At 40.5% G+C, this 25037-nt stretch overlaps 1 protein-coding gene across 2 annotated transcripts in view; it reads right to left on the bottom strand.

The window, feature by feature from the left end:
* Positions 1-25037, bottom strand: part of LOC112136714 (raftlin) — a 288034-nt gene that overhangs the window by 88866 nt on the left and 174131 nt on the right. For both annotated transcript variants that reach the window (XM_024258595.1, XM_024258596.1), the window contains exon 7: positions 1719-1896. In XM_024258595.1, the coding sequence (XP_024114363.1) occupies positions 1719-1896 (178 nt within the window). The remainder of the gene's footprint in view (positions 1-1718; positions 1897-25037) is intronic.

Genomic DNA, 25037 nt, shown 5'->3' with positions numbered 1-25037 from the left:
TGAAGCTGAACTCGATCAGAGGACTACATCAGAGGACTGGACGCAGCGCGTCGCATTTTAATACGGAGAGAAAATAGACTCACAGTGATTTTAGCGTATGTAATCCTTGATTTGTGCCTAACTTTTGATTTGTGTGTACATAACTCTTGATTTGAGCGTAATTCTTGATTTGTACGTAACTTTGGATTTGTACGTGTGTAATTTTTGATTTGTGTGTAATTTTTGATTTGTGTGTAATTCTTGATTTGTAACTTATAAAATATATTTTGTGCAAAAGTAAAAAAATCATGAAATTAAAAAAAATACCAAATACAATTTACACATCCACAAATAAAATGAAAAAGCGCACAAATCTTTAAATATCACACACAGACCGCTTGTTACACACACAAAACCACATTTACGCACAAATCTACTGTATGACTTTTCACGTCTCCAAAGATTCGTGTGTAAGTGATGCGTTCAAATGCTGCTAGAATGCTGGGTCGTCAGAGTTTTCTAATCAGCTGCTTTAAACTTAGATTGTAAATATTATCTGGTTAAAACTTAACAGTTTTCCACTTTCTTAATCAAATATGCTCTATACTTAATATATAAAAGTCTAAATAGGCGTGTTTTTTAACCCTTATTCCTTTAAAAAATAAAAACATTTTCCAGAACTGATTACTTCCTCTTCTCAGCTCCTCCCACAACATGCTTTCCCGAGTGCTGGTCACCATTAACGAGGATAGCAAGCGGCGCCGGACCCTCGTAATCAGCTCCGGATCGAAGCGGGCCGGAGGGCCGATCGTCTCCGCCGTGGATGTTGAGAACGTCACGGCTGTGACTGCTGCGTCTGCCAACCAGAGCGCTGTACTTTATAAGAGGGGGGGGTACTCTGTCCGCTCTCTGGGTGTCGAGGAGGAGCTGAGGCCGCCTGCTTGTGGAAGAACTCAGCCGCAAAAGAGCGATGAGAATACAGAAAGTTTAGTGTTTTTCAAAACACATATTTAGATTTTTTTATATTCATTATCGGCCATATCTGAGTAAGAAAGTGTGAAAATGTCAAGTTTTTAACAGATATTATTCACAATCCAAGTTCAAAGCAGCTGATAAGAAAACTCTGATGACCAAACATTCTAGCAGCGTTTAAACGCATCACTTCTGGCCGAATCTTAGAGACATGAAAAGAGTCTCACCTCAGATTTGTGCGTAATTGTGGTTTTGTGTGAGTAAGACGCGATGATTTTGAAGATTTGTACATGATTCAAGCCGTTGTAATTTGAATGTGTGCATGTGTAAATTGTATATTTTTGAGTTTCATAGTTTTTGTACTAATGCACAAAATGTTTTGTATGAGTTACAAATAGAAATGGGGTGAGTCTGTTTTCTCTCCTGTGGGAACGGCGTGTTTGAACGCAGCCTGAGGTCCTAAAGTCCTCTGCTGCTTTGGTTCTGATCCACTGCTGAGGACGATGGGGGGGCAGATGTTTAACAAATGGTTCATCAATCACAAACCAATCAAAGATTACGACGGTGCAGAAGAAACACATCTTTTCCATCACTTCCTGTCTGGTTCCAGCCATCAGCGTAACGACTCTCATTAAGGACATTAATGATCTCCGTCATCGTAAGTCATCTTAACTTCATTGTGTTTTGGTGGTGAAGATATTTTCCCTTCGACTTTTGTCCTCATACGTTCTTATTTAAACCCCAGAGTTCTGAAGATCTGGACTTACCCGTCACTGAGCCGCACCAGAATGGCCCGGTACAGGTGGTGCTGGGGGCTGCTGGACTCGGGCCCGCAGGGGTGGATGAAGGGGTGGACGGCGGCGAGGACGAAGCCCTGCTGGTACAGCTCCTGCAGCTGAGCGGGCAGCTCCCGCACGGAGGAGAGGCGCAGCGTGGAGGTTCCTCCTGCGGGGAGAGGAGACGCTCGCTGAGTTCTCCACAGGAGGAGGAGGCCGATTCAGGCCGGGGGGAACCGCTGTTTCTAACAAGGCCCGGGGGCCGGATCCGGCCCTCTGGGTATAACTAGCTGGCCCTCCAGATCATTTTGTTTTATTGTTATTAATGACCCAATGTTATCTTGTGCTCATTTCTAACTTGGATAATTTTGACAAAATATATTTTTATAGAGAGTAAAATATTGAAAGTTATTTAAGGTTTAAGTTGATTTATTCTGGAATAATATTCCTGCCTTTTTATTATTCAGAATTATGTTAAAAAGTTACAGTTTTAAAGTAAAAAAAAAATGGTATTCTGCTAGCTTTGGATATTTTGGCATTTACTAAGATTTATTAGGCTTTTTTGGAGTTTAGCTATTTTACATGCTAGCTGTTTTGGCTAATTTAGTCTTTTCTGTTTAAGTTTTTTAGGGTATTTTGAAGTTTAGCTAATATTCCAGCTACATGCTAGCTGTTTTGGCTAATCTAATAAGTTTTTTTTTTTCCTTTTTCTTCCTTTTTTTTGGCTATATTAGCATTTAGCTAATATTTTAGCTGGCTATGAGCTTGAGCGTTTTCAGCTATCAATTTCAGCATCTTCAGCTTTCAGCATTAGCTTCTTCAGCTGCCAAATTCAGCTTACAGCATTCACATTAGCGTTATAGCAGGTAATGCTATATATATAGTTCAAATCAAGTTATTTAATTATTAAATGTACGGTTTTAAAGTTTTAAAAATATAGTTTTAGAGTATTCCATAAGTATTTTTTATCTTTTTGTGTGATTGAGTTTGACACTCCTGATTGACATGACGCCATAAATGATGATTTTTGGAAAGTGAACGTTTGGTTTCCTCTCAGCCTCTTGACTCAGTTATCAGCTGATCTCAGGTTGCGTCACCCTGTTTCACTCGGGGGGAAATAAAGCGATAAACTTCATATCATGCATGAAACAATGAGCTTCTCCGTTTGGTACATTTGCAGGTTTCCATCCTTCAGTCATTGAGGACGACATCAACGGTGAAGAGGAGCTGAAGCTCAGACAGCAGCACTGATCTAAACGTCACTCACAGTTAACGTCTGGCTCCATCTTCACGATCTGAGCTTTTCTTCAACTGGACTGAAATCAAATTTTAGACTCTCGCAAATGTCCGACGAAGGACAGAATCAGAAACGAGGAGCCACCAGGAGCCCTCTCCTCTCCTCTCCTCTCCGTGAGGGGAGGAGGGAGAGGAGAGGAGTGGAGAGGAGGCGGAGGGTTGAGTAAAGGTCTGGCCGTCTGCACAAGCTGTCACAAGACATGGGAAACACTGCGCTGGCTAATTAGAGTCAATGAGGCTCCACACAAGGACAGGCTGGGCTGCCTGGGAAAAGTGGATCAGTGGAAGTTCAGGGGGAGGTCAGAGAGAGCGAGCGGCGGCGGCCGGGGCTTCCACGCTCTTCTGCAGCGGCGGAAAAACGGTTATGAGTAACAGTTTATACCCCGCCATGAACAGAGCAGCTGCTCAATAAAAATGACAAAGAGAACATAAAAAAACATGTCGTGTTTAGTGGAGTGAGATTACCAGCCGAAGCCCGTTCTTTCCCACAATGCAACACGGCTGTAGGTCAATCATGACTATTAATGTGGTTCTTTCAACAACTTGTTGTACTTTAATGGACACAAATCAACAGAATGCCAAACTGACATGCTAGGTTATAGTAAAAATGATTTAAAAAATGAAGTCAGTCGGGTCTGTGTGGAGTTTGGACCCCAAATCCAAAAACAACCCTCCCTTTTCCCAACAGTATCCAGGTTAGGCTTTGTTGGACCCCAAAAGGGAGATTGTAGGTTAAGAAACTGAGCGGATGTAAATGTTTTCTGATGAAAATTGTGTTTTAACAAGTTCTTGTGACATTTTCCTGATAATGGATGACATGTATAAAAACATTTAAGCTTAAAGCTCCATTTAGGAGTATTTCTGTATTCAAATTGCGGTGAAGCAGATTTAAAAAAACTGAAATGGGAGGGGCCAAAGCCTCCCTGCTCCACCCCATTCTGAAGCATCCACTCACAGACAAATAGATCCATGAACGTCTTTGTTTTCCTGGTCTGAGCTGGAATCTGGATCTGGACTCTCAATGTTTGCATTTTTGCTGCACCGCTAACGTGAGGTTGGGTTTGTGAGGGGCTGTAAGCTAGTGGGAGAGAGTGTGAGTCAAACGATGATTGGAAATCAGCGTAGGGTTACTTCTGCACCACCAATCTCCCCCAGAACTCAGAGATGAGTTTTTAATCAACTCCTGCAGAAACTATGCCCTAGAAAACGACACAGGTTTTTAGATTTAGGCTGAAAATCCTCATGATGATCACTGGGAACGCTTTGGAAACATAAAATGATGATTGAAGCGGGACTTCAATTTAGTTTTAGGTTAAGATCTGTAAAAATGGTCACCCATGAAAATAGAACGAACTATTGTCGTGTGTGATTAATGTATCATGAAGGATAACAGAAGTTACACTCACTCATGATGTACAGGTGATGCATCTCACCTACTTCACCCTTAAAGTGTTGTATACGTTCTCGCTATGACCCGCAGCATGCCCATAGATAAAAATGTGCATTTTCAATCTTCAAGTTCTCTGAGCGATCCACCACCTCGATATTCCCGAACAGGTTTGACCATGTTAAAGTTAAAGTCCAGTTAGCTGTCTCACACCTATTTGACCCCTCCCCCGGGTGGAGCGGTGAGCTGCAGACACAGCTGCGCTCGGGGAGCAAGGAGTCACACAGTTACATGTTTATCTCCAATTTGACAATTTGCGTTTTGTTTGTTCATTTTAGATAAAAACAGATCTCAGTTGACAAAATATAACTTAAAAAAACTATAATAGTAATTTTAAAAGAGGAAAAAAATAAACAAAAAAAAAAATGTAAATATATGAAAAGAAATGAGAAACAGCGTCCAAACTTGACACCGTGGGTTCTCCAGGGTTAGAGTCTTTGTATGACTCAGTCTGGATTTGAACTTACAACCTTCCAGTCTGAGGGCGGACACTCCACCACGAGGCCACTGAGCTGCTTTTTCACCCACTGACAGCCTGTTGGACAGTAAAACTGCTGTCTAATAAGGAAGAAAACCACATTTGAGATCCAGCGTTGTGAGGAAATGTCTTAATGGACGTAATGTTGTTAAAAACAGAAGATTTTATTAAAACAAAGTCTGATTCTATCTAACGACAGAAGAACATCCAAAGACGAGCGCGTTTCTGGAGAAATGCTGCTCAGGATCTTGTTGTTCCTCCGTTTTTTCCAGACGTCCTCGTTTCTCTTTCTGTAACTGATTGCAGCTGCTGCTCTTAAAGAAGCTCGTTGTGTCTGAAAAACAGCCCCCCCCCCTTGCATCATCAGGTCGACTGCAGACAAAAGAGAACAACGGGATCGACTGTACTGGCAGGAATCCCATCATCTGGAGCAGATGTGGAGCTGATTGAGTCCAAAGTCTTCCCTGCAGGTTCAAATCCGGAAAAATTCCCACAAAAACCCCACAAACGAGTTCCCTTCAGGCTAAACGGGAGCTAAAAATACTCATCAGCGTCTCAATCAGACGGTCCTACTGTGCCGTCGTGTAAAAGCGTGGGGGGGTTGACTAAAGGAAATAGGCCGCCACTGCAAACGGGTATTCCTCTGTTTTGATGAGTGGAATGAATCCTTCTGCCCCTCCCTGAGCGTCCTGAGGTGGGAGAACTGACTTACTCGCGCTGTGATCTGCAGATGAGTAAATAAGGAATGGTTTCAATTAGGTGGTGGGAACACAGCCGGCGGCGGCGGCTTTAATCACTGCGTGAGCCGCTAATAATCTCATCCAGAGGCCTTTAAACAAACTCTACATTTCTTTATCAGTCCACGTTTCAGTCGTTGGGTTTATTTCCGAGCCAAAGTGTCGCCCGAACTTCCTGCGAGTCCTCAGACTAAAATCCTGTTATCCGAGCGGAGCCGCTTTGTTTTCACAGACGAGGGTAAATGATCTGCCGTGTCACCGCTTTGTGCCGGCGTCAGAGTCTCTGAAGGAGCCTCCGGTCCGTCAGACGTCAGGCTGCTAAACCGTACATGAAGTGGCAGATAATTACTTTATTTGTCTGGCTGAGCCAAGAAGAAATGTATCGCATGAATCAACAAGAAATGAAGATCCCCGCAGTCACTGGGACAAATTGCCTGGTGGCCGTGATGAGTGGGAAAGGCTTCTGGCAAACAGAGAAAACAAATTGTGTTTTTTAGGCCGTGTTAGCAGTAATCTGTCAGAGGAGAAGATTTCTGCTGAAAGCGATTTAGCATGAGTCCACAACAGCTCATGTTTGATCATTTCCAGCCTTAAACCTTTACTGAAATGAGGAAACAAACATTTGACTTTGAGCTTCACTTGAAGATGGACTGAGGAAAAATAAAGAAAAACGTGGCGGTAGAATCCGCCCTAAATGCTGAACTTTGACACTTTTGAAACAGATTCATCATCTGTTAACTATTGTGATCATTTTTAGCCAAAATCTAAGAAACTGTCGTTTTCTAGGACTTAGTTTCTGCAGATTCACCTCTGAGACACGGAGTTAGACTGCCTCACTTCCCATCATCCCTTTGTTAACGCTCTCCTCAAATCAAATCAAATCAAATCAAACATGCTTATTGTACAGAAGGAAATTCATCTTGGATTCCCAGTGGCTGCATGACTACATTCACACGTACACAACTCCATACAAGTTCAGTGTGACGCAGCGAGCAACATACACTTAAGAACAAAACACAAGCTATTGAAGGTGCTGTGGCAGAGTTAGAGCTCCAAAAGAGAATTTTTTTTTTTTTGGCTCAGTGACTCGATATTAAAATTATAAAAGAAATTTAAAACCCCCATAAAATATCAAGTAAATTATCTATAATCCATAAAAGTCGCAGTCGACAACACAATGTACAAAATAGCCATTTGTAAAAGTTGGTAAAACGACGGATAAAAACATAAATGTTTCTAAATAAGGACAGCAGTTCATAGCCTCCAGCCCCTCACACCCCCAACCTAACATTAACGGTGCCACAAACGAAACCACCAAAGAAGTGAGACAACTTAGAAACATGAAAAGAATACGAGTTCAAACTAAAATTTCAAACGATTCTCACATGAATCTCTATAGAGATTATCATTTAAACTCAACTAAAAAGTGAGTAAAACACCACGGCTGCTCAGACTTTAGGACATTTTACTGTAATTCCTCTTTTCTCAGCACAAATGAAGCTTTATTTCTTCATTCCTGAAGATCGTATGCGTTTCCTCTTTGATGTTTGTGTCAAATCATAAGTAGGAAGGAAAACTGCAGCAGACTGTTCATGTTTGCTGATGACTTGGTGGTGTTCAGAAATGGTTGAGGGGACAAAGAGACAAAAAAAGAGACAACAGCTGTTTTTGGATTGAAGGACTTTGATGAGAATTAGGACGAAGTATTAGGGCCATTTTACAACCAAAGAACATTTTTTAAATTGGGATTTTAAAGTTGTACATTTTTTGGGGAAGAACTAGTAAAATTACAAAAAAGTTGTAAACTTACAATTTTTAATCTTGTAATATTTTTTTTTATTATTTCTGGTGGCCATAATACTCCGTCATATAGAATAGATCTCAATATAAGGAATACATTTCTCTTTTTGTGTTTTTATCCTGCATTTACCTCTTAATTTCTACAGATCAGGACTTAATATTCACTAAAGTTCAGCTGGACAGAGTTGGACAGTGATTTATTAATTTTAGCTGAAAGCTGCTCTTAATATTTCACAGGGTTATTCCACATTCAATGTTTAAACCTGCTCTTGTTTTCTTGTAAAAACATGTTTGTTTAGAGAAGTCAAATCTTCCCATTTCTCCCCATCTGCAGGTTTCAAACCACAACCCGGATCACCCTCTGAGTGAACGCAGGACCTAAAATAAAACCGTCAGTCCGTCCAGAGAACAATTTTCTGTTTTCATTATTTGACTTCCATTACCACTGTGTCAATAATGTGGACGTCGCTGCCTTGGCACCACTTACCCAGATGGATTTAAATGCTCCCGACATCCGAGAATTATCCATCATGACCCCCCCGGAAAGAGTCCACTTAAGGTGGTCTGAATAATTGCACTGAAAGGCTTCTTGATGTTTCTTAGAAAAGCGCTCAGGTGTCAAAGCACTTCAACAAAACACGGATTTCAGAGAGAAAGTTTGAACAGCTCAAAGACGGGAGGGGAAGTTAGAAAAGCAGTGAACGAGTCTAACGTCGTTTCTTAGAATGAGAGGCTGAAAAATCTTTTCTCAATGTAAGAATGTTTATTTCCAACAATACCTGGAATCCAGAATATTGAATCTCGCCAACAACAGAGATCTGATATTACTGAGCAAAGATTGGCTGATTTTTAACCTTTGTTGGTTTTCATTAAAAAAATATCTCTTAGTCCAACACAACATTTTACCAAAAGACCCAATGAGAACAATCATCCAAAGAAGACTTGTAACTCTGTGGGAGTCCGGTCCATCAGCTGGAATGAATCCAGACCAGGTTTTGCTTTGGTAGCTAAAGGCCAGAAACAGAGAGGTTGATGTCCGGAAGTTTTCCTCCACAGGGATCTTTATTTTGTAAAGTAGAAGAACTAAGTACTGTAACTACAAACGTTAACGCAATTAACTTAATTTTTAACAGATTCTAAAGCAAAAGAACCAAATTAAATTGATAAATCCGGTTTATTCTGGATCAGAATTCACTGGAATTCCATAAATGGCTGAAGAGTTCCGGTGGTTAAAGATGTTTTTCTTATTTTGTCGTCGCCGGCGACAGCTCCGGTGTTAAAGGGGTTAACCATCTCAGTCATATTTTCACTTCTGAGGAGTGTGCTTTGACTCCGCCCACTGCCACTCCTGTTCTCTGTACTGCAGCTGCTCACTCTGTTGGTTGGTAACAGGAGGTCTCTCCTAAAGAATGTGAGCACATGTCAACTCTACAGGTTCAGTGGTGTGTAACGAAGGTGACAAATCAAAAACTGTCATTAAACTGACCGATAAACTGACCAACATGAAGGTTTCTGCAGGTGTGCTGATCCAGTCCAGGTCATCATCAGTCAAAGCTGAAGAGTGTTTTCTGCACAAACCAAGAGGCTAGAAGAAGGAAAAGTGTCTTCCAGTTAACCTTCAGCCTCAGCACTGGGCTGGAAGTGGAGGATGTGAGCCGAGTCAGAGTCAGTCCACTCGCTCATTTGTCTGACCTGCCCAGTTAGCACAGACACTCGATTGCAGGTGAAGGGAATGGATGAGGTTCAGGCTGCAGCAGCAGGAATCACAGCACTAAGAGGGAGCAGAATGATCCAAAACTCTGAGCCAAATCTGTTATCAGATCCACACAAAGATGAGCAGCTGACCTGCTGTCACTTTGGTTCTTCAGGAGAAACTGGATCGACTGACTCACATCAGTGTTTCTAAGCTTTCTGTTGTACATGAGGCAAAAGTAAATGAAGGCGAGACGAAGGCTGGATTCTCCAAATAATCCTCTTATCTCCACGTCCTTCACTCTTTTCCCGTTGGTGAGCGTCACGGGTCAAAAAGAGGAGACAGGAAGCAGGAGGAGGAGACCTGTTCTTATGCAAGTGAAACGATGACACCACACATGGACATGAACATAAAAGAGTACTGCTCCTTAAATAACTTTCAATATTTTACTCTCCATAAAAATTTTTTTTCTCAAAATTCTACAAGTTAGAAATGAGCGCAAGATAACATCGGGCCATTAATAACAATAAAATAAAAGATCTGGAGGGCCGGACTTTGACACATTTGGACTACAAGATCAGCCTAAACATTCCCATTTGAGAGTAAACTCTCAGATTTTTCTAAAATATTTTTTAGAGGTTTTTCTTTATCAGTTGACAGTAATAATTTACGTCTCAAAGTCCCGTTCTTGTTTTTCCAGCTCTGTTTGTGAAATTGTAGCACAGCAGTAAACAGACATCTCGCCTTTTCCAATATGGCGTCAATCTTTGTGTATGCAAGAAGCTAGCGTAGCACCTCTAGCCTATGTAGCTTATTGCTTTAAACTATTTTAATTACATTAAATTTAAATAAACTCTTTAATTGTATTTTATTGGAATGGCCTACTTTTCATTTTGACAGATAAGTCTAAATACATTTTTATTAAAATTTGTAAATTTTTTGCACCGTTCGTTCCCAGTTACCTTGTCGTAGTTAGCATGTCATAGTTAGCATGTCATAGTTAGCATGTCATTGTTAGCATGTCATTGTTAGCATGTCATTGTTAGCATGTCATAGTTAGCATGTCGTAGTTAGCGTGTCGTAGTTAGCGTGTCATAGTTAGCATGTCGTTGTTAGCATGTCATTGTTAGCATGTCATAGTTAGCATGTCGTAGTTAGCATGTCATTGTTAGCATGTCGTAGTAAGCATGTCGTAGTTAGCATGTCGTAGTTAGCATGCCGTAGTTAGCATGTCATAGTTAGCATGTCATAGTTAGCATGTCATAGTTAGCATGTCATAGTTAGCATGTCATTGTTAGCATGTCATTGTTAGCATGTAGTAGTTAGCATGTCATAGTTAGCATGTCATAGTTAGCATGTCGTAGTTAGCACGTCATTGTTAGCATGTCATAGTTAGCATGTCGTAGTAAGCATGTCGTAGTTTGCATGTCATTGTTAGCATGTCGTAGTTAGCATGTCGTAGTTAGCATGTCTCGCGGCCTCTCAATACTGAACTCTTGAAAACAGCAACAGTGTCTTGGTATGTTAGGCAGACATATTTCACTGAAAAAATATGAAATTCCAGTTGTTCTGGAAGTGGTGGCTCTCTTTCTACAGTTGACATTTTAAAATGAGCTATAAAGTGTCACAGAAGGGTCACATGACAGTGATGTTTACAACAGCTCACAACGCCATTTAACCAACCACAATGAAGAAATCCTAAACACAGTTTTTACAAAATACTGAGGCCACATATCAGTGTTTTTATGAAAGGAACATTGAAATATGAACACGAACTGCATTTGGCCCCAAGCCGGACTTTAGACACGCCCATCCTAAACCTCAGTTCTCGCTTCCCCTCCACACCTTTTGTTTTAATTTGCTGAATGTTCACACTCTGCTGCCTTCGAGACATTTCACTCAGAAACCATCCTTCCGTTTGTTCAGCAACAATTCCTGGAAAATCAAAAGCGGCCTCAGAAAAGTCAAACTTCTACAGATTATTCTCATTCCCATAAATATTAAAGGAACAACCTCATCTTGGAGTTGAATCCCTGACTCTGACACTGGCCTACTTCCTCTCATAAACCCATCTGCCATGTAAGCACCTCTGAGCCGCAGCCCGCCGCCTTTCCATCACTCATCACATTTAAAAATAAATGAGTAAATATGAAATTAATAAGCTGAAAGATTGGAGCGGTGAGGCTCAGCACACACACGCACCACCTCCGGGAGAAAGGCTTCGACCGCATTTGCATGGCGAAGAAAATAGCCCGGCATATATTATCCACCCACTGCAGCTGATTTCTGATCCCGCCGCCGCTCGCCGACTTCGCCTCATGGTTACAGAAGCGTTTGTTTGTAATGAAAGTCAATCAGCAGCCGTGGAGGACACACAGTTCCCGCATAAACCAGCAGAACTTTAGAAAGTCTTTCATTTCTGCTTCTGTATTTATTTATTGCAACTCTTTAGGTAATAAAATGCTATTTCAGCTCAATCTTTTCTCATTTTTGGCCTAAAATCCTCAATTAGTTTTCAGATTTTCAGAGTAAAAGCTTTTAAATGCTGGAGCAGACATCCCAGTTTAAGCCAAACCACAAAATCCAGATAAGAAACCTGATAAACAGTTGAAGTACTGTAATCTTAATTCTTAATTTTATCCATTTATAAAAGGTCACTCTTCCAAATGAGCCTCTAAAATTTGAGCTTCTATTACTATTTAATATTTTCTTACATAACAAGTGAATCAAACATCAGATACAAACACATTTTTGATGTTTTGTTCTTATAAAAACACACCAGGTTCAGTATTTTTACTGCTGTTGCTCAGATTTAACATTCAGATAAGAAACTAGAGTCTACAAGTGAACACGGAGCAGCTCCACAATGGTGCTCAGAAAAGTTTTGACACATTTCCAGAACTAAATTTGATCAGAAAAACTGCTGTTTGCTGATTTATGATTTAAAGTAAGATTTATTTTTATTTTTATTACATTTCTTTTTTTTTTTTCCTTTTTTGCTGCCTGTTTTTCAGGACTCCCTTCAATGTATATTTTATCAAAAAATGTTTCCTTATTAAATTAATAATGTTTTTTTTTTTTTTTTGTACGGTGGCCCTGAAGTACAAATTACCTCTGTGTGAAAACATATTGAAGATAACAATTAAAAAAAACATTTTGGAAAAAAAAAAAGTAGCTTCCAGAAATCAAAATGAAATGTTAGAAAATAAAAAAAGTAAAAAAACAGAATATAGGACGTCACTGATAGGATGACGACGTTGTGAAGAAGATGGAAAACAGTTTTATCTGAACTGTAGTAAAGAGTTGATGGACAAAACTGTTGCAGTGGGCGTGGCCAGAAGCGTAAAGACATATAGACTATGTTTGAATTCCGTCCCTATTCACTGCATAGTGCGTTCACCATTTTCTAGTGTTGTCTAAATCTACAATTCTAAAATCGAGTGCACTAGAAATTTCCCAGAAGTCTTTGCTAAAACTAGCGTGCATCGATGCTCACCACTAGATTGGCGAATATAGACCACAATGCATTGGGGTCGAACAATTTCTTCTAAAAAAAAAGTGTTTAAATGGAATTTTTAATAAACCATTAACATTTTCGTCATCAGAAGAGAGTGGAGTCACAACCACGTCGTGAAATGTTCGTATTGATTCAGATTTTCTTTTTGTGACATCGTGGACGTCTTATCCATCCTTGAAAAAAACGAAAGTAAAGAAGTGAGCATGGTGTCCAAACTGGTTTTAAAATCCAGGGCACTAGATAGTCCTGCATTATATAACTACTAAAAAATATAGTTTATAGTATAAAAACTACAACTATACTATAACTTTAGTTTTAGTATAAAAACTACAGTATTTTAGTATTTAGGGATTAGGGTGAAATTCAAACGTACTCATCATCTGTTGGAAGTTTCTTTCAAATAACTTCCTTTAAAATAGGTGAATAAACGTTATCATCCAAACAATACCTTCCTTCTTCAGTTTCTTCTTATTATTTTATTTTTTATTTCATTTTGATTTTTTGCTTTCTGAAATGTTTCCTTTTTATTTTGTTTCTTTTTAGTTTAAACTGTGTTTTTTTTTCTGGATTTTTTTTCTCTAAACTGTAATTTTTTTTTATTTTTGTTTATTAGTTGTTTTGCTTTTTTTAACTGTTGTCATCTTTAATGTTTCTTCATTGAGTGATTTTTTGATGTGATCTGGACTTCAGGGCCACCGTATTTGTGTCTGACATTGAACAATTAGTGGAAATGCTTTGATAAAAACCGGAATTAGCTGGACTTCTCCTCTAAAAGTGACGATAAAGAGGTATCAGAGGATTTCCTGCAGGTACATCTTGGTCTGCTGGTGAAGATCTGATTCCAGGAGACAATTTTCTGTCTGGAAGAAAACGATCAGGTACGGTTTTCTAAAAACGGATCCAGCGATCGGCTTTTTCCCTGCAGATCTCCTCCTAATTGACCCTCTGAAGCTGTTTTTGTGGTTAATAAATCTCTAGGTTTTAGTTTTGTGTTGTTGGATGGAAGAGAGTTCAATCATGTTCATGTTAGCTTCAGCGAAGGAGAAGAAAAACAAATCAGGAGACGCCTCAGAGTCAAAATGCAACTAATCAGATTTCAACCTGATGCTGATCTGCAGAAAGTCTGTGAATATCCCATAATTGGCTCTCTGAAAGTGACGGCCCCTCCCTGCTCTGCTCTCTGTGAAGTCGTCATATCGTTATTCAGTGTCCAATTAAGTGTCCTTATTGTCCTCAGGAGCTCTGCTCTCCTGTGAAGACCTCCTGCAGGTCTCCTGCTCGCCGTCAGCCTTCACAGCCTCAAAATGGAAATGTCAGCGACTCCTCTGCTTCCGTATCCCCCCCACGCTCCTCTGCGGTCTGTTTTTCCTGCTTCTCCTCCCAGCAGGGGGGGGGGGGCGCGCCTCTCCATCTCTGACTCCTGCCTTGCTTTTTGCATGGACCCCAGCAGAGAAAGCTGTACGCCCTCCCCCACAGCGGCGAGGAGAGGCGAGCGGAGGCTTTGAAGGGTCTCCTCTGGAAGTGAGAGGCTGCTTTCTCTGCTCTGCTCTCGTCTTTTGTCCTCATTGTGGAGCCAGAAGAGCAACAGATCTGAAGGAAACCTGCAGCTCCTCAGTGGAGAAAAAACAGATAGTTTTTATTCTGTCTTAATAACAGACCAGGATGTGCAGGTTCAAAGGTCGAGGCCTCACCGGATGGAAAACAAAGCCAGAACATAACCATTATGATGCATAATTAATGGTGAAATGACAAAATCACCTGCAGAAATACTGTTGGGGGTCAGTTAACAAATGAAGGGCGCTCACTATGTGACGGCTGTGATGCAAATGCCTCATATCGCGACCAAAGCCACAAAAAGAAAAAGGAACGCGTCCAACAGGTTTATAATAAGTGGTGATTCACTGGATGACAGCCTTTTGTTGAGAAGATCAAGCATTTCTGAGTATGTCTGTATCCAAATCCGTGTGAATCAGGAGCAGACGAAAAGATTCAGTTTGAAAAAGATCGTATTTCTGACGTAGAAAATATTAGGGATGTAGGGGGAAATCGATACAGAGATATATCGTGATACTTCTGGCTATATCGATTTAAAATGCTGACAAGACGATATTTAATTAATTATTTATGAGCGTCCTTCCACGTCTCTTCCACTCGACCACTAGATGGCAGCACAGAAAATTGAACCTCTTTGAGCGGCTCTACACCACGACCAAAACAACAAGATCTATAGAGAACCACCTTGTGGTAAATGTTTCGTCAGCCTCGTGGTTTTTACTGTTACGAGAGATGTACTAAAGTTTTTACTCTGCTCCACAACAGGGAGGGGCCACGCCAAAAGTCCCGCCCACAACTCAGAGGTGAATTTCAAATTAACTCCTGCTGCTCTGCAGAAATGATGTACGTCTTTAACAGACTAGAACGCTACAGGAAACCTCTCTTCATTGAAGGACAAAAAATACCAGATTTTCTCACAGACTGAAGAGACGGTTGAGTTATTGAGGCGAATGGTCTGAAGCTTTGGCCGCCCGTCATGATTATAGACGTGTCAATCTGAGCTGCAGTCGGATACCATTATATACTGCAGAATTCCCTTAGACTGCCACACATGTATAAAAATCCTTCAACGTCAATGACGACTAGGTGTGAACATTGTTTGCTGATGATGTCACTGTTCTTTACTAGGAATCACTATTTTGGTGTCCTTGCCATCCATTCAGCGAGACGTTGGCGCCCGTTGTAGCGTTAAGAATCACTGCAATGACTCCAAAGCGAGCCCTTGGCTTTGACCTCGCTAAGAATTTAACACACACTGCCATAGCTGTGAACTGGTCTGTTGGTGTGGATGACATAACTAGCATATAAAATAAGGGTGTTTATGTGTAAGTAGAAAGATCTTTGTTACTGAGATTAAAACAAAAGTTCCAACACTCAAACTGCTCTCAGGTGCTTCTCAGAGGTCAATTCGACTGATGTAAAGAGAGCAGCATCCAGTCGGTTCCTCAACATGATCCATGTCAATGAAGATAGAGAGTTCAGAAGCTCTCAACAACTGATTTCCTCATTGCTTGTATTTAGCGACTTCTTCTTGTGATATAAACATGTTTTATCTGACCATTGACAAAACAAATTGACTGATGACTGCTTCTTAAAAAAAACAAAAAACAGTTGGAAGTGAACCTGGTGTACAGGTACAGCTGATTCAAACCTTTCCAGAAGCATCTCTCGTTTAATCTTTCACTCTGACTTAGACAGCTCTAATGATCTCATCATCTCAGCATTTCTGCTGCAATCGTTACCTCAACTTAAATCACGAGTTCTTTCATCTGCGGGGGATCGAACACGCCGGCGGTGCTGTACAAACGTGTAAAACATGAACGCCAGTGGAGACTAGACCTCTTCAGAGAGGAATGATTCCTGGTTTGTTCAGGTTTCAGCAGTAACTTTGAGTGTATTCAGACTGGAAACGTGTGTTGGTCCAGACAGAGTCGCCTTCATTTGGTCACTGAGGAGACAACGGCTAAGAAGCTATGATGATACGTGTTTGTGACTGATAGATTGTTGGGGAAACAGAGTGAGAAACTACGTGTGTCACGTTAAAAGTTGCTATAATGAGCCTCTATTCTTCCAACTACATTTCATTTCTTATCGTTGCCACGGTGACCAGTTTGGTCCAGTTGTTCCTCTCCGAGCATGGAGTCTATTCAGACTGAGGAAACTCACAGAAAACTGGACCTCAGTCTGATTTTAAAAGAACCAAGACCACCTCCAAAGATGGGTCAGCAGGACCCGGACCAGTGTCCACGTGGGTGTTTTCAGACTGAAAATGTATTCCGGATTATTGGGAGAAACGAATTCTGGTTCAATTGAAGTGAAGCGAATGTGCCCAGTCTGAGCACTCCCTTTACCACATGTAAACCCAGTACAGAGTGGTTCGGGGTGGGAGGGATGTTGCCCTGGTTTTACCAAAGACTTGATTCCCCAAACACAAATGTTCCTGTTGTTTCTTACTTTCAAACCGAACAGCTTGTTCAGATTTTTGTTCTTGAACTCCTGCAGAAGATCTGAGACGTTTTGCTGAATAAATTCTTAATCAGTAAATGCTGGAATAGGAAGAAGTGATGAAGAGGAGGCGGCTCTCTCGGGTTAATAAAACATTCACTTGAATCCTCCAACACCTCTCCAGTCAGCACTTTAAGTTCTACTGCAAAGGTTTGTCAATAGGAATGATACAGAAACCTGAACTGTGAGGAGTAATCTGTGCCCCCCCCCAGCTGCGTGGAGCCTCCGTCTTCCTCCCTCCGAGGTCCAGCGCTGTCGTTAGCGGTGGCGGCTCAGGGAGCAGCTCTGCGGTGCCCGGGGGCCACAGCTTTGTGCTTTAATTACCCACCTAATGAGTCGGTGGGAAAGTCTGCTTCCTGGACTCCTCACATGCTCTCACTATCGGCCCCGCTCCCCTTTGACTTATGTACTTAATCACTCTCTCCCTCATTTACACACCAGCACTCCCTCCATCCCCCTAATGACTTCAGCCGCGCTCGCACGCCTTCGTCTGCAGATTCCTGTCGGTTCTCCTTCAGTCGACCGCGAATCAACTCAGAGAAACAGAAGCAAATGTTTGTTCAGCATCAAAACGACCCTAAAGACGCCAAATCTGGACGTAAAACTACCAACTAAAACCAGGAGGAGTTTATTCAAGTAAACTACTGAAGGAGCTTATTTTAAGGGCTGATACCATGATTTTCTTAAGCCTTTCAAAGTAAGCTATATCCATATATAGGATCATATATTAACGTTGGCACACTAATTAACAAATTATGAAATAATTAGGCTAAGCACCACTAGCCAAGCGGCTAAGCTAGCAGCTGAATGCTGTTAGCTGAGCGGCAAAACTAACGGTTGATCACCGCTAGCTGAGTGGAGAAATTGGGTGTTTTTGTTAGCCTGGGTGGCGGTTCAGGTACTGCAGACTCTTCCTGGAAGGGGCTGTTCTCACTTTCTAACATCAGCCTGTGAGGACCCGCTCGTTTTTGTGGGTTGGGAGGGGCTGGTACTGAGAGCGCAGGTTCATAGAGGATTACTCAGAAATGCATGAACAGATAAAAAAAAACACTTAGTTTTTTTTATAGTGAAGAATAAACATTATAATACACTTAATATATAATTGTAACTCATGTATAATGACATATAGATATTATATCTGTATAACTTATATTTAAGTATATAGGTATGTATAAATAATACAAAAAAACATTTTAAAAAACCTCAAAAAGTAGATTTTTCATGCTATAGTCCTTTAAAACTCCTGATCCAACCAAAAAAAGAGAATTCCGTTTCCATTTCATTTTAGCTATTTTTGTCTCGAACGACGCCATGTTGGAGCCAGAAATCGTAGATAAGAAGTGATTGGTCCAACTCGGTCTGAGTCAATGTTTCTATGGCAACCACTGAACGTTGGACGTGGTGGGCAACAAGCTCCGCCTACTTATATTGAGGTATCTGATTGGTCAGTTAAGAATTTGAATGACTTGAACTACAGAAAAAGATTATTAAGCAGATGTTAAAAAAGTTATCAGATTCTTGTGAGAAAAGGTCAATAATGGAGTCACAATGTTTGCTGTGATTAGATGAATATATCTTTGGTGAAATGCAGATTTCTCTGGTTCTGCTGGCTACAAATAAAGATGTTCTGCTGCCACTTCAGAATAAACACTCTAACCTGCCGTAAATATAAACCTATTTTTCAGTTTTTTAATGATTATTTCTACCATATAGACAGACATAAAGCTATAAGGAGGCAGTGAAAGCTTCATGAGGTTTTCCATCATCCAAATCTTCCTGGTCTGCGCTGACAGACGTGGTTTCGCTGCAGCCTGAGGGCAAACATGGAGAGCGGCGGCTTTCAGGCTCACTCAGCCACAAAAATGACTTCATATCTGAGAGTCGGCACTCGGGTTTTTCAGAAAAAGAAAACAGAAAAAGAGAGATGATCATTCTGGCGAAGGATGAAATTATTATCGATCACTTCCGCTCGTCATTATACACATTTTGTCACCTTAGAGTCATGGATCAGTGAGTAAAACTGGCCTTTCAGGGACATTTCCTGAGGAGATAAACTCTGCAACAGAATCAAGGCTGAATCATTGATTCTGGCTCTTATCACTTCAAGAGCTTTCCAGTTTCATCCTCCTCTGTCTCCAATGTTTCTCCTTGGAAATGGAACTCTCTTTCGGCCACTTTGTGACTTCTGCTCATCTGTGCAGAAAAGTTCCTCAAATCCACCTCATGAAGACCGAAGATCTGCCCTGAAATGACCCCGTTTCACACAGAGAGGCGAAGCTTCAGAACCTCCTGGCTGATGGGTCACACAGAGCAGAACCGTCCGCTCCGTCTGCCCCTCATAACTGTCACATGAAGCTGCTTCAAATGATGGTTATTCAAACATGATGATGCCGCTTGAGGAACAGGAGGGATTGATCAGTAGATCAGGTTACGCTTCAATAAGAAAACTGGACGGACAGCAGGTGGCTGCAGGACTCAGAAGCAGATGTTTGGCACCAGCCTGAGGGGTCACGGTAAAGGTCACGCAACGTTTGCTGCACATGAAACCATAAAAAAACACATTTAGCCTTAAACTAAAGGCCATTCTGAACTATCAGTGTCTTCTGTCCTGAACGTTTGTCCCTGTAGTTAGTATTCAGATACAACTACTTACTCTTTCTCGAGTTTTATTCCTGATATGTTTAACATATTACCTGATTTGACCTTTTATTTAATTATTATTATTTTACTAATTCAAAAAACATAAGATGCAAACACAGATCTAATTAAAAATGATTAGAAACTGGGAAAATATATATAAAAAAAACAGAAGCTTTTGTTTTTTGTAGTGTTGTCCCTCCTTTAAAAATCTATTATGTTTATGACTACAGCTATAAATCCGATAGTAACACGTACATTTATAATGTAATATGTAATATGTTTAATTCATAAATATAATATTTTGAAATATTCTGGACCAGAAACATCTTGTTTACGAAGCTTAAAGACCCATTCCAATAAAAATAGTCTTTTTAACATGTTTCTGATGACGGACGACATTTATATATAAAGAAAATTAATCCTAAAATAGCTTTTCTGGGTATTTCCTTATTCAAATCAATAAGAACCAGCAGCAGAAATGCCATTTATAAAATAAAAATTAGGGATGCACCGAATAATCGGCAGCCAAATGTATTCAGCCGCATATTGTAAAAAACATTTGGCTTCAGCGGGAATGAGGCCAACAGTGGCGTGTGACACAATGACGCCATCAACTCGCATCTGTACTTTAACGCATACTTTAACATTGTTTTAATTAGAAAAAGTTGTGTAAAATTTATTCCAGGCTATTAGTACAATATACAAGAAATGCTGGCTACATCTAAAGCTCCACCTAAAGCTCCGCCCTCTGAGCTCTCAGTGAGAAGAGGGGCGGGGTTACTCTGTGTCACTGATCCCGCCCACAACTCAGAGGTGAATTGCAGAAACTATGTCCTAGAAAACGACACAGGATTTTGGATTTTAGATAAAAACTGTATCATTATAATTTTAAAAAATACCAGAAACGCCTTAAAAATACATCAAAAGATGATCGAAGAGGGACTTTAATACCTTGAATTGCTTGATTTGTAGAAAAAAAACTTTTTTTTTTACAAGAAAGAAGTCCATGAAGAATAAATCTGGGTAAAACACGACATTTTCTGCATCACTTTGAAACATCTTTCAGAATTTCATCTCATTTGACAAAACTCAGTTAAACCTTCAATAACTGGACCAGCGGTGCCATCCCGAGTCTAAGATCTAATCCAGAAGAACAAATATCTCCCTCTAAGATCACTTAAACATAAATGTTTGATTCATGTGCTCGTAAATAGAAGGTATATAAGGTGCGGAAACGGCTGGTGGGATCTGCCCTCGGGGGGAAACTTTAGAGTCTTTCCTGGACGAGTCAATAAGACGTGAAAGCAGAAAACAAATGAGAGACGAGCTTCTCTGGTAATAACTGTCCTGCTGAGACGCCCTCGAGCAGAAGAGCTTCAACCTCCAACTGCCCCGACGCAGACAATCTGCTGCTGACCGATGCAGCCGGACGGCCGGGGATGCTGGGGGGGTTTGAAGGCTACTGCCTCATTTAACCACACAGCAAAGGCTTGTGGGTAGAAATAAAAGACTTAAAAGTTGGAATGCATCATTGTTGTGCACGGCATAAATGTATTGTGAATTTTTTTAAGACTACTGGAAGTTACATGCACTGATTCTACGCTTCGGGTGAATACTGGATTCTGATTGGCTGCAGGTTGAGGATTAAAAAGTGATAATCCTCAGTGATAAAGCAGACCTACAAAAGAAGTTCCGGGCCCAAATGTGCTATATCCCTACGCAGGCCGCTTTACGTACTTTCCTTTATTAATGTCATCCTAGTCAGAACTTTTACACCCTCAAAGTGACTATTTACATATATTTACCTTTTAAAATCACTATGTCACTTTGTCGCACCTCAGCTTTAAACTTTAAATTAAGGACATGAAATTTTTAAAACCAACAAATTCAGAACTAAAATGAAGGAAAAAAGTGTTCCTGTACAGGATTTAAGATTTTGGAATAATCCTGAGAAATCAATAAAAGAGTCAAATTCAAATATTACAAAAAAATGAAATAATTAAAAAACAAATAATCAGACGATATGAACTTCAAGGATGCTGGAAATGGGTTAAAATTTAAGAAAAAAAGTTCTGAGGCATTTGATGTATATTTTTTATCAGCTTTTGCATTTGATGTGCTTTAAAAAGAGATATATTTGTACGGCTGGGTTGATAAAATCGATTATTCGATCAAGCCTCAATGGATTAATAATAAATCTGTAGAAGCAGAAATCGATCTAAACCGTAACACCAAGTCCACTAGCTTGATGCTAATGTTTAATGGAATTCCTCATAGGACAGCTAATGCTAACGCTAAGCGACCTAAACATACATTCTGACTAAATGGTCATCTTTATATGAATTTTTCAAACTCTTTTAAGAAAATATTTTTTAAACTAACCATTTGTGATCTAAAACAGCTTTTTTTGCTCATACTTTCTTTTTCTTCTGGAATAAGGTGTAATGCTATTGTGTGATCGCCACCTAGTGGCCAAACTGAAACGTCCTCCAGGAGAAACAGAACAATCATTGGAGCTTCTCTGTTTGAGAATCTGTGTAAAACTTTATGGTATTAGCAATCTCATTATTATTTCACTAATACATTTTACAGTATGAGAACTTGATCAGATCAATATGAAAATCTTCTAAACATATATAGACTATGAATGTATTTCTACACACGATATGTCTAAACACGTAAACCGTGTAAACACAAAATTGAATTGATCTGAATTGAGATAATTAATATAATCTAAAAAAAAATGGTGAATCACATCAATCCTGGTTTGGAGATACGCAACCCTAAATATTTGGTTAAAATAGTTTGGTTTAATTAGATCGGGCAGAGATGATACGTTTTCTTCTCTCTGTCCCCTTTTTTTTCACCAAAAACTAGAATATTGTGTAATTTATTGTTGTGTGCTGTGAGAAATAAATACATAAAATAAATAAAAAAAATAAATTAAAATTTTATAATGCAAATGTCTTAAAGTCATTGTTTTGTTTATACTGTAACTTTATTTCAGACGTGTGCTGCTGACCTGTTGGCTACCCTTGAAATAGAGATCTTGATCTCAGTGGGTTTCACCTGTTAAATAAACGTTCAATAGAGAAATAATAAAAAATCTCATATCAAATAGTCCACTTTTTAGTGAAGAAACAATCTAACTGAAAATAACAAGAATAAAGTACTACCTTTTAATTTCTTTTGTAAGTGACGATGGTATAAGTGGGATGACCCTCTATCACCATGGTATCAGGACACATTGGACGTTTCCATGTCAGATGTTTCAGGATTTCACGGCGTGTTAATTTCTGATAATGCACACTCTCTTGGGCATTATCCCGTACAGGTGATGCTTTCGTACGCCGTCTTTACGCCACACTCTAGTGGTTAGTACTGGCTCCTTACTGACCACATGTGGTGTCCACGTGATACATATGTGCCTGTAGTATGTCCAGACAAACTGCACTCAGATTGTCTCATTTCTAACTGCCAGGCGCAGGAATCACGTGAGCAGCACTAACGGACTCCTCGTGCTCGTTTCCTCCCATTTCTGCTAAAACCTGAAACCACCTTCGTCTTAAAGCTCGACTTTTAGAAGCTTTTCCAGAGACGGAGCCCCAATCATCGGCTGTATTTGAAGCTGTGCGGCTAAATGAAATCGCCACAGGAAGTCCTGATGGAGAGAAAACTACCTGTAATTTGTTCCGCAAAAAGGTTTATATATAGAGGGAATAAAAGCTCCGTGTTTTTCCCCCTCTTTCTTCTCCGTCTCTGGAGAATTCTCCATCAAAGGTCTTCAGGCTGACAGCCGGCCTCCAGGGTGCGTTCGGTCCGCCGGGCGCCTCCTCCGCCGCTGACAGCCCGCGGTTGCTTGGAGACGTCGCTGGAGAGACGAGCAGGTTGCTGGATCAAAGCCCGCCGAGGCTTTGGCGTCACTTTCACTTCCTGTTTGCTGCTAACAAGTTGTAGATTTTTTCCAAACAGTGCACCCTGACATTACCCCCCCTCCCGTCAAAACTCCCATTCGCGACCCGGCGCTGAGATTGGGGGTTTCCTGGCATTAGCAATGCAAAACAGAGTGAATTTAAATTTCAAAACGTGAGTTCTGCGATGATTAAGCCGTCTGACAGGGTCTGCGTGTTTCGGAGGGCGTTTAGCGTCCGCCATTAGCTGCTGCTGGTGGGGGGGCATAATTGACTCTAATCTCTGAAGGTTGTAACCTCACCGGGCGAGGCGCTCCTAAAACCCGGAATTTACCCTTCACCTCCGTTCCACTTGTGGCAGTTTGATGGAGATTTGCATGTCTGGGGTGAAGAAGAGGAGATTATGCTTCTGCTTTAAAAACGTTTTAGCATGTAAATGCACAGCACCCCCCACCCCCACCACGTTCCCCCGCCTGGCTGAACGCCTCTGAAGCTGCAAACCACAGATCCTTCTACAAGAAAATGACGCCGCCAGACACATCTTCTCCTCAGGAGTCGAGCAGACGGAGGAGGAAGGAGGTAAAGCGTCTCCTTTCTCCTCTCAGAGAAAATCCAACCAGAGAAAGAAGGAAAGAAGACGGACATTAGAACCATCAATGATCAGATTTAAACCACCGGAGCAGCTAACCAGTTAGATTTAAATCAGTTTATTTACTTGTTTTAAAGAAATATCTCCTGAAAAACAATTTAAATCAACTTAATCTTCCTCATTTTTTTCATTTCTTTTTGATTTCTTGAAAAAAAACCTCCAAAAACTGAAGTTTTGGCTTTAACATGATCACATATCCCAGAATGCCATGGCGACGACCTGACGGACATCTTTTTTAAGCTAATTCAGCAGGTGGTCGGATGGTGACATTTGTAATCTGGTGGTGGCAGTCGCACTTTTACACGCGCCAGCCGAGGTTTTAAGAAAGTTAAAGTTCAGGTCCGACCGGATGATTTTTTTAAATTGGTCTGTGGCGGCCCGGTGACATGTGGAGGTCGCGCCGCGGCAGGAAGGCAGCAGTGAAATAATTAATCCTTTTTTGTGGAGGTACTTGAATAAATCAGGTGTGCAAAACTCGTGTGATATTTGCATCTAAAATAAGAAGGTTGAACTTCTTTGAGTTTCTGATTTTGTTTTTGATGTAAATACTATAATTGTGTAAGTAGTGTGTCATTTTGCTTACCTGTGCACTGAGAATGTGCAAGCAGTATCACAGCTTTTCCCTTGTGAACTTCAATTTCAACTTATGATTTCTTACCATTTATTTTGCAAAATTTCTTCTATCCAATCCTTTTTATTTATTTTTCCTTTACTTTCTTATTATTGTGTTTACTTAGTTATTTTTGTGCTTATAGATTAATGTAAACCACTTAACCAAACAACCACTCCGCTAACCAACCATCTAACCAACCAATTAACCAGGCAGCAAACCCACCAACCAGCTAACCAACAAAACATCTAACATACCAGCAAACCAATCAACTAACCAACTGACCGACTGACCAATGAACTTGCTATCCCACCAACCAGCTATCTAACCAACCAGCAAACAAACCAACCAGCTAACTAAACAAGCTAACCGGCGAACTAACCATCCATCTAGCTAAAAAGCCAGCTAACTAACTAACTAACTAACTAACCAACCATCCAGCTAGTTGGTGCTTTTAATAAGGTTTTATTTAT

The sequence above is a fragment of the Oryzias melastigma genome, linkage group LG16 (assembly GCF_002922805.2).
Source record: "Oryzias melastigma strain HK-1 linkage group LG16, ASM292280v2, whole genome shotgun sequence".
NCBI classification, from domain to species: domain Eukaryota; kingdom Metazoa; phylum Chordata; class Actinopteri; order Beloniformes; family Adrianichthyidae; genus Oryzias; species Oryzias melastigma.
Note: the sequence above shows the minus strand (reverse complement) of the source record. Positions and strands in the feature narration are given on the sequence as shown.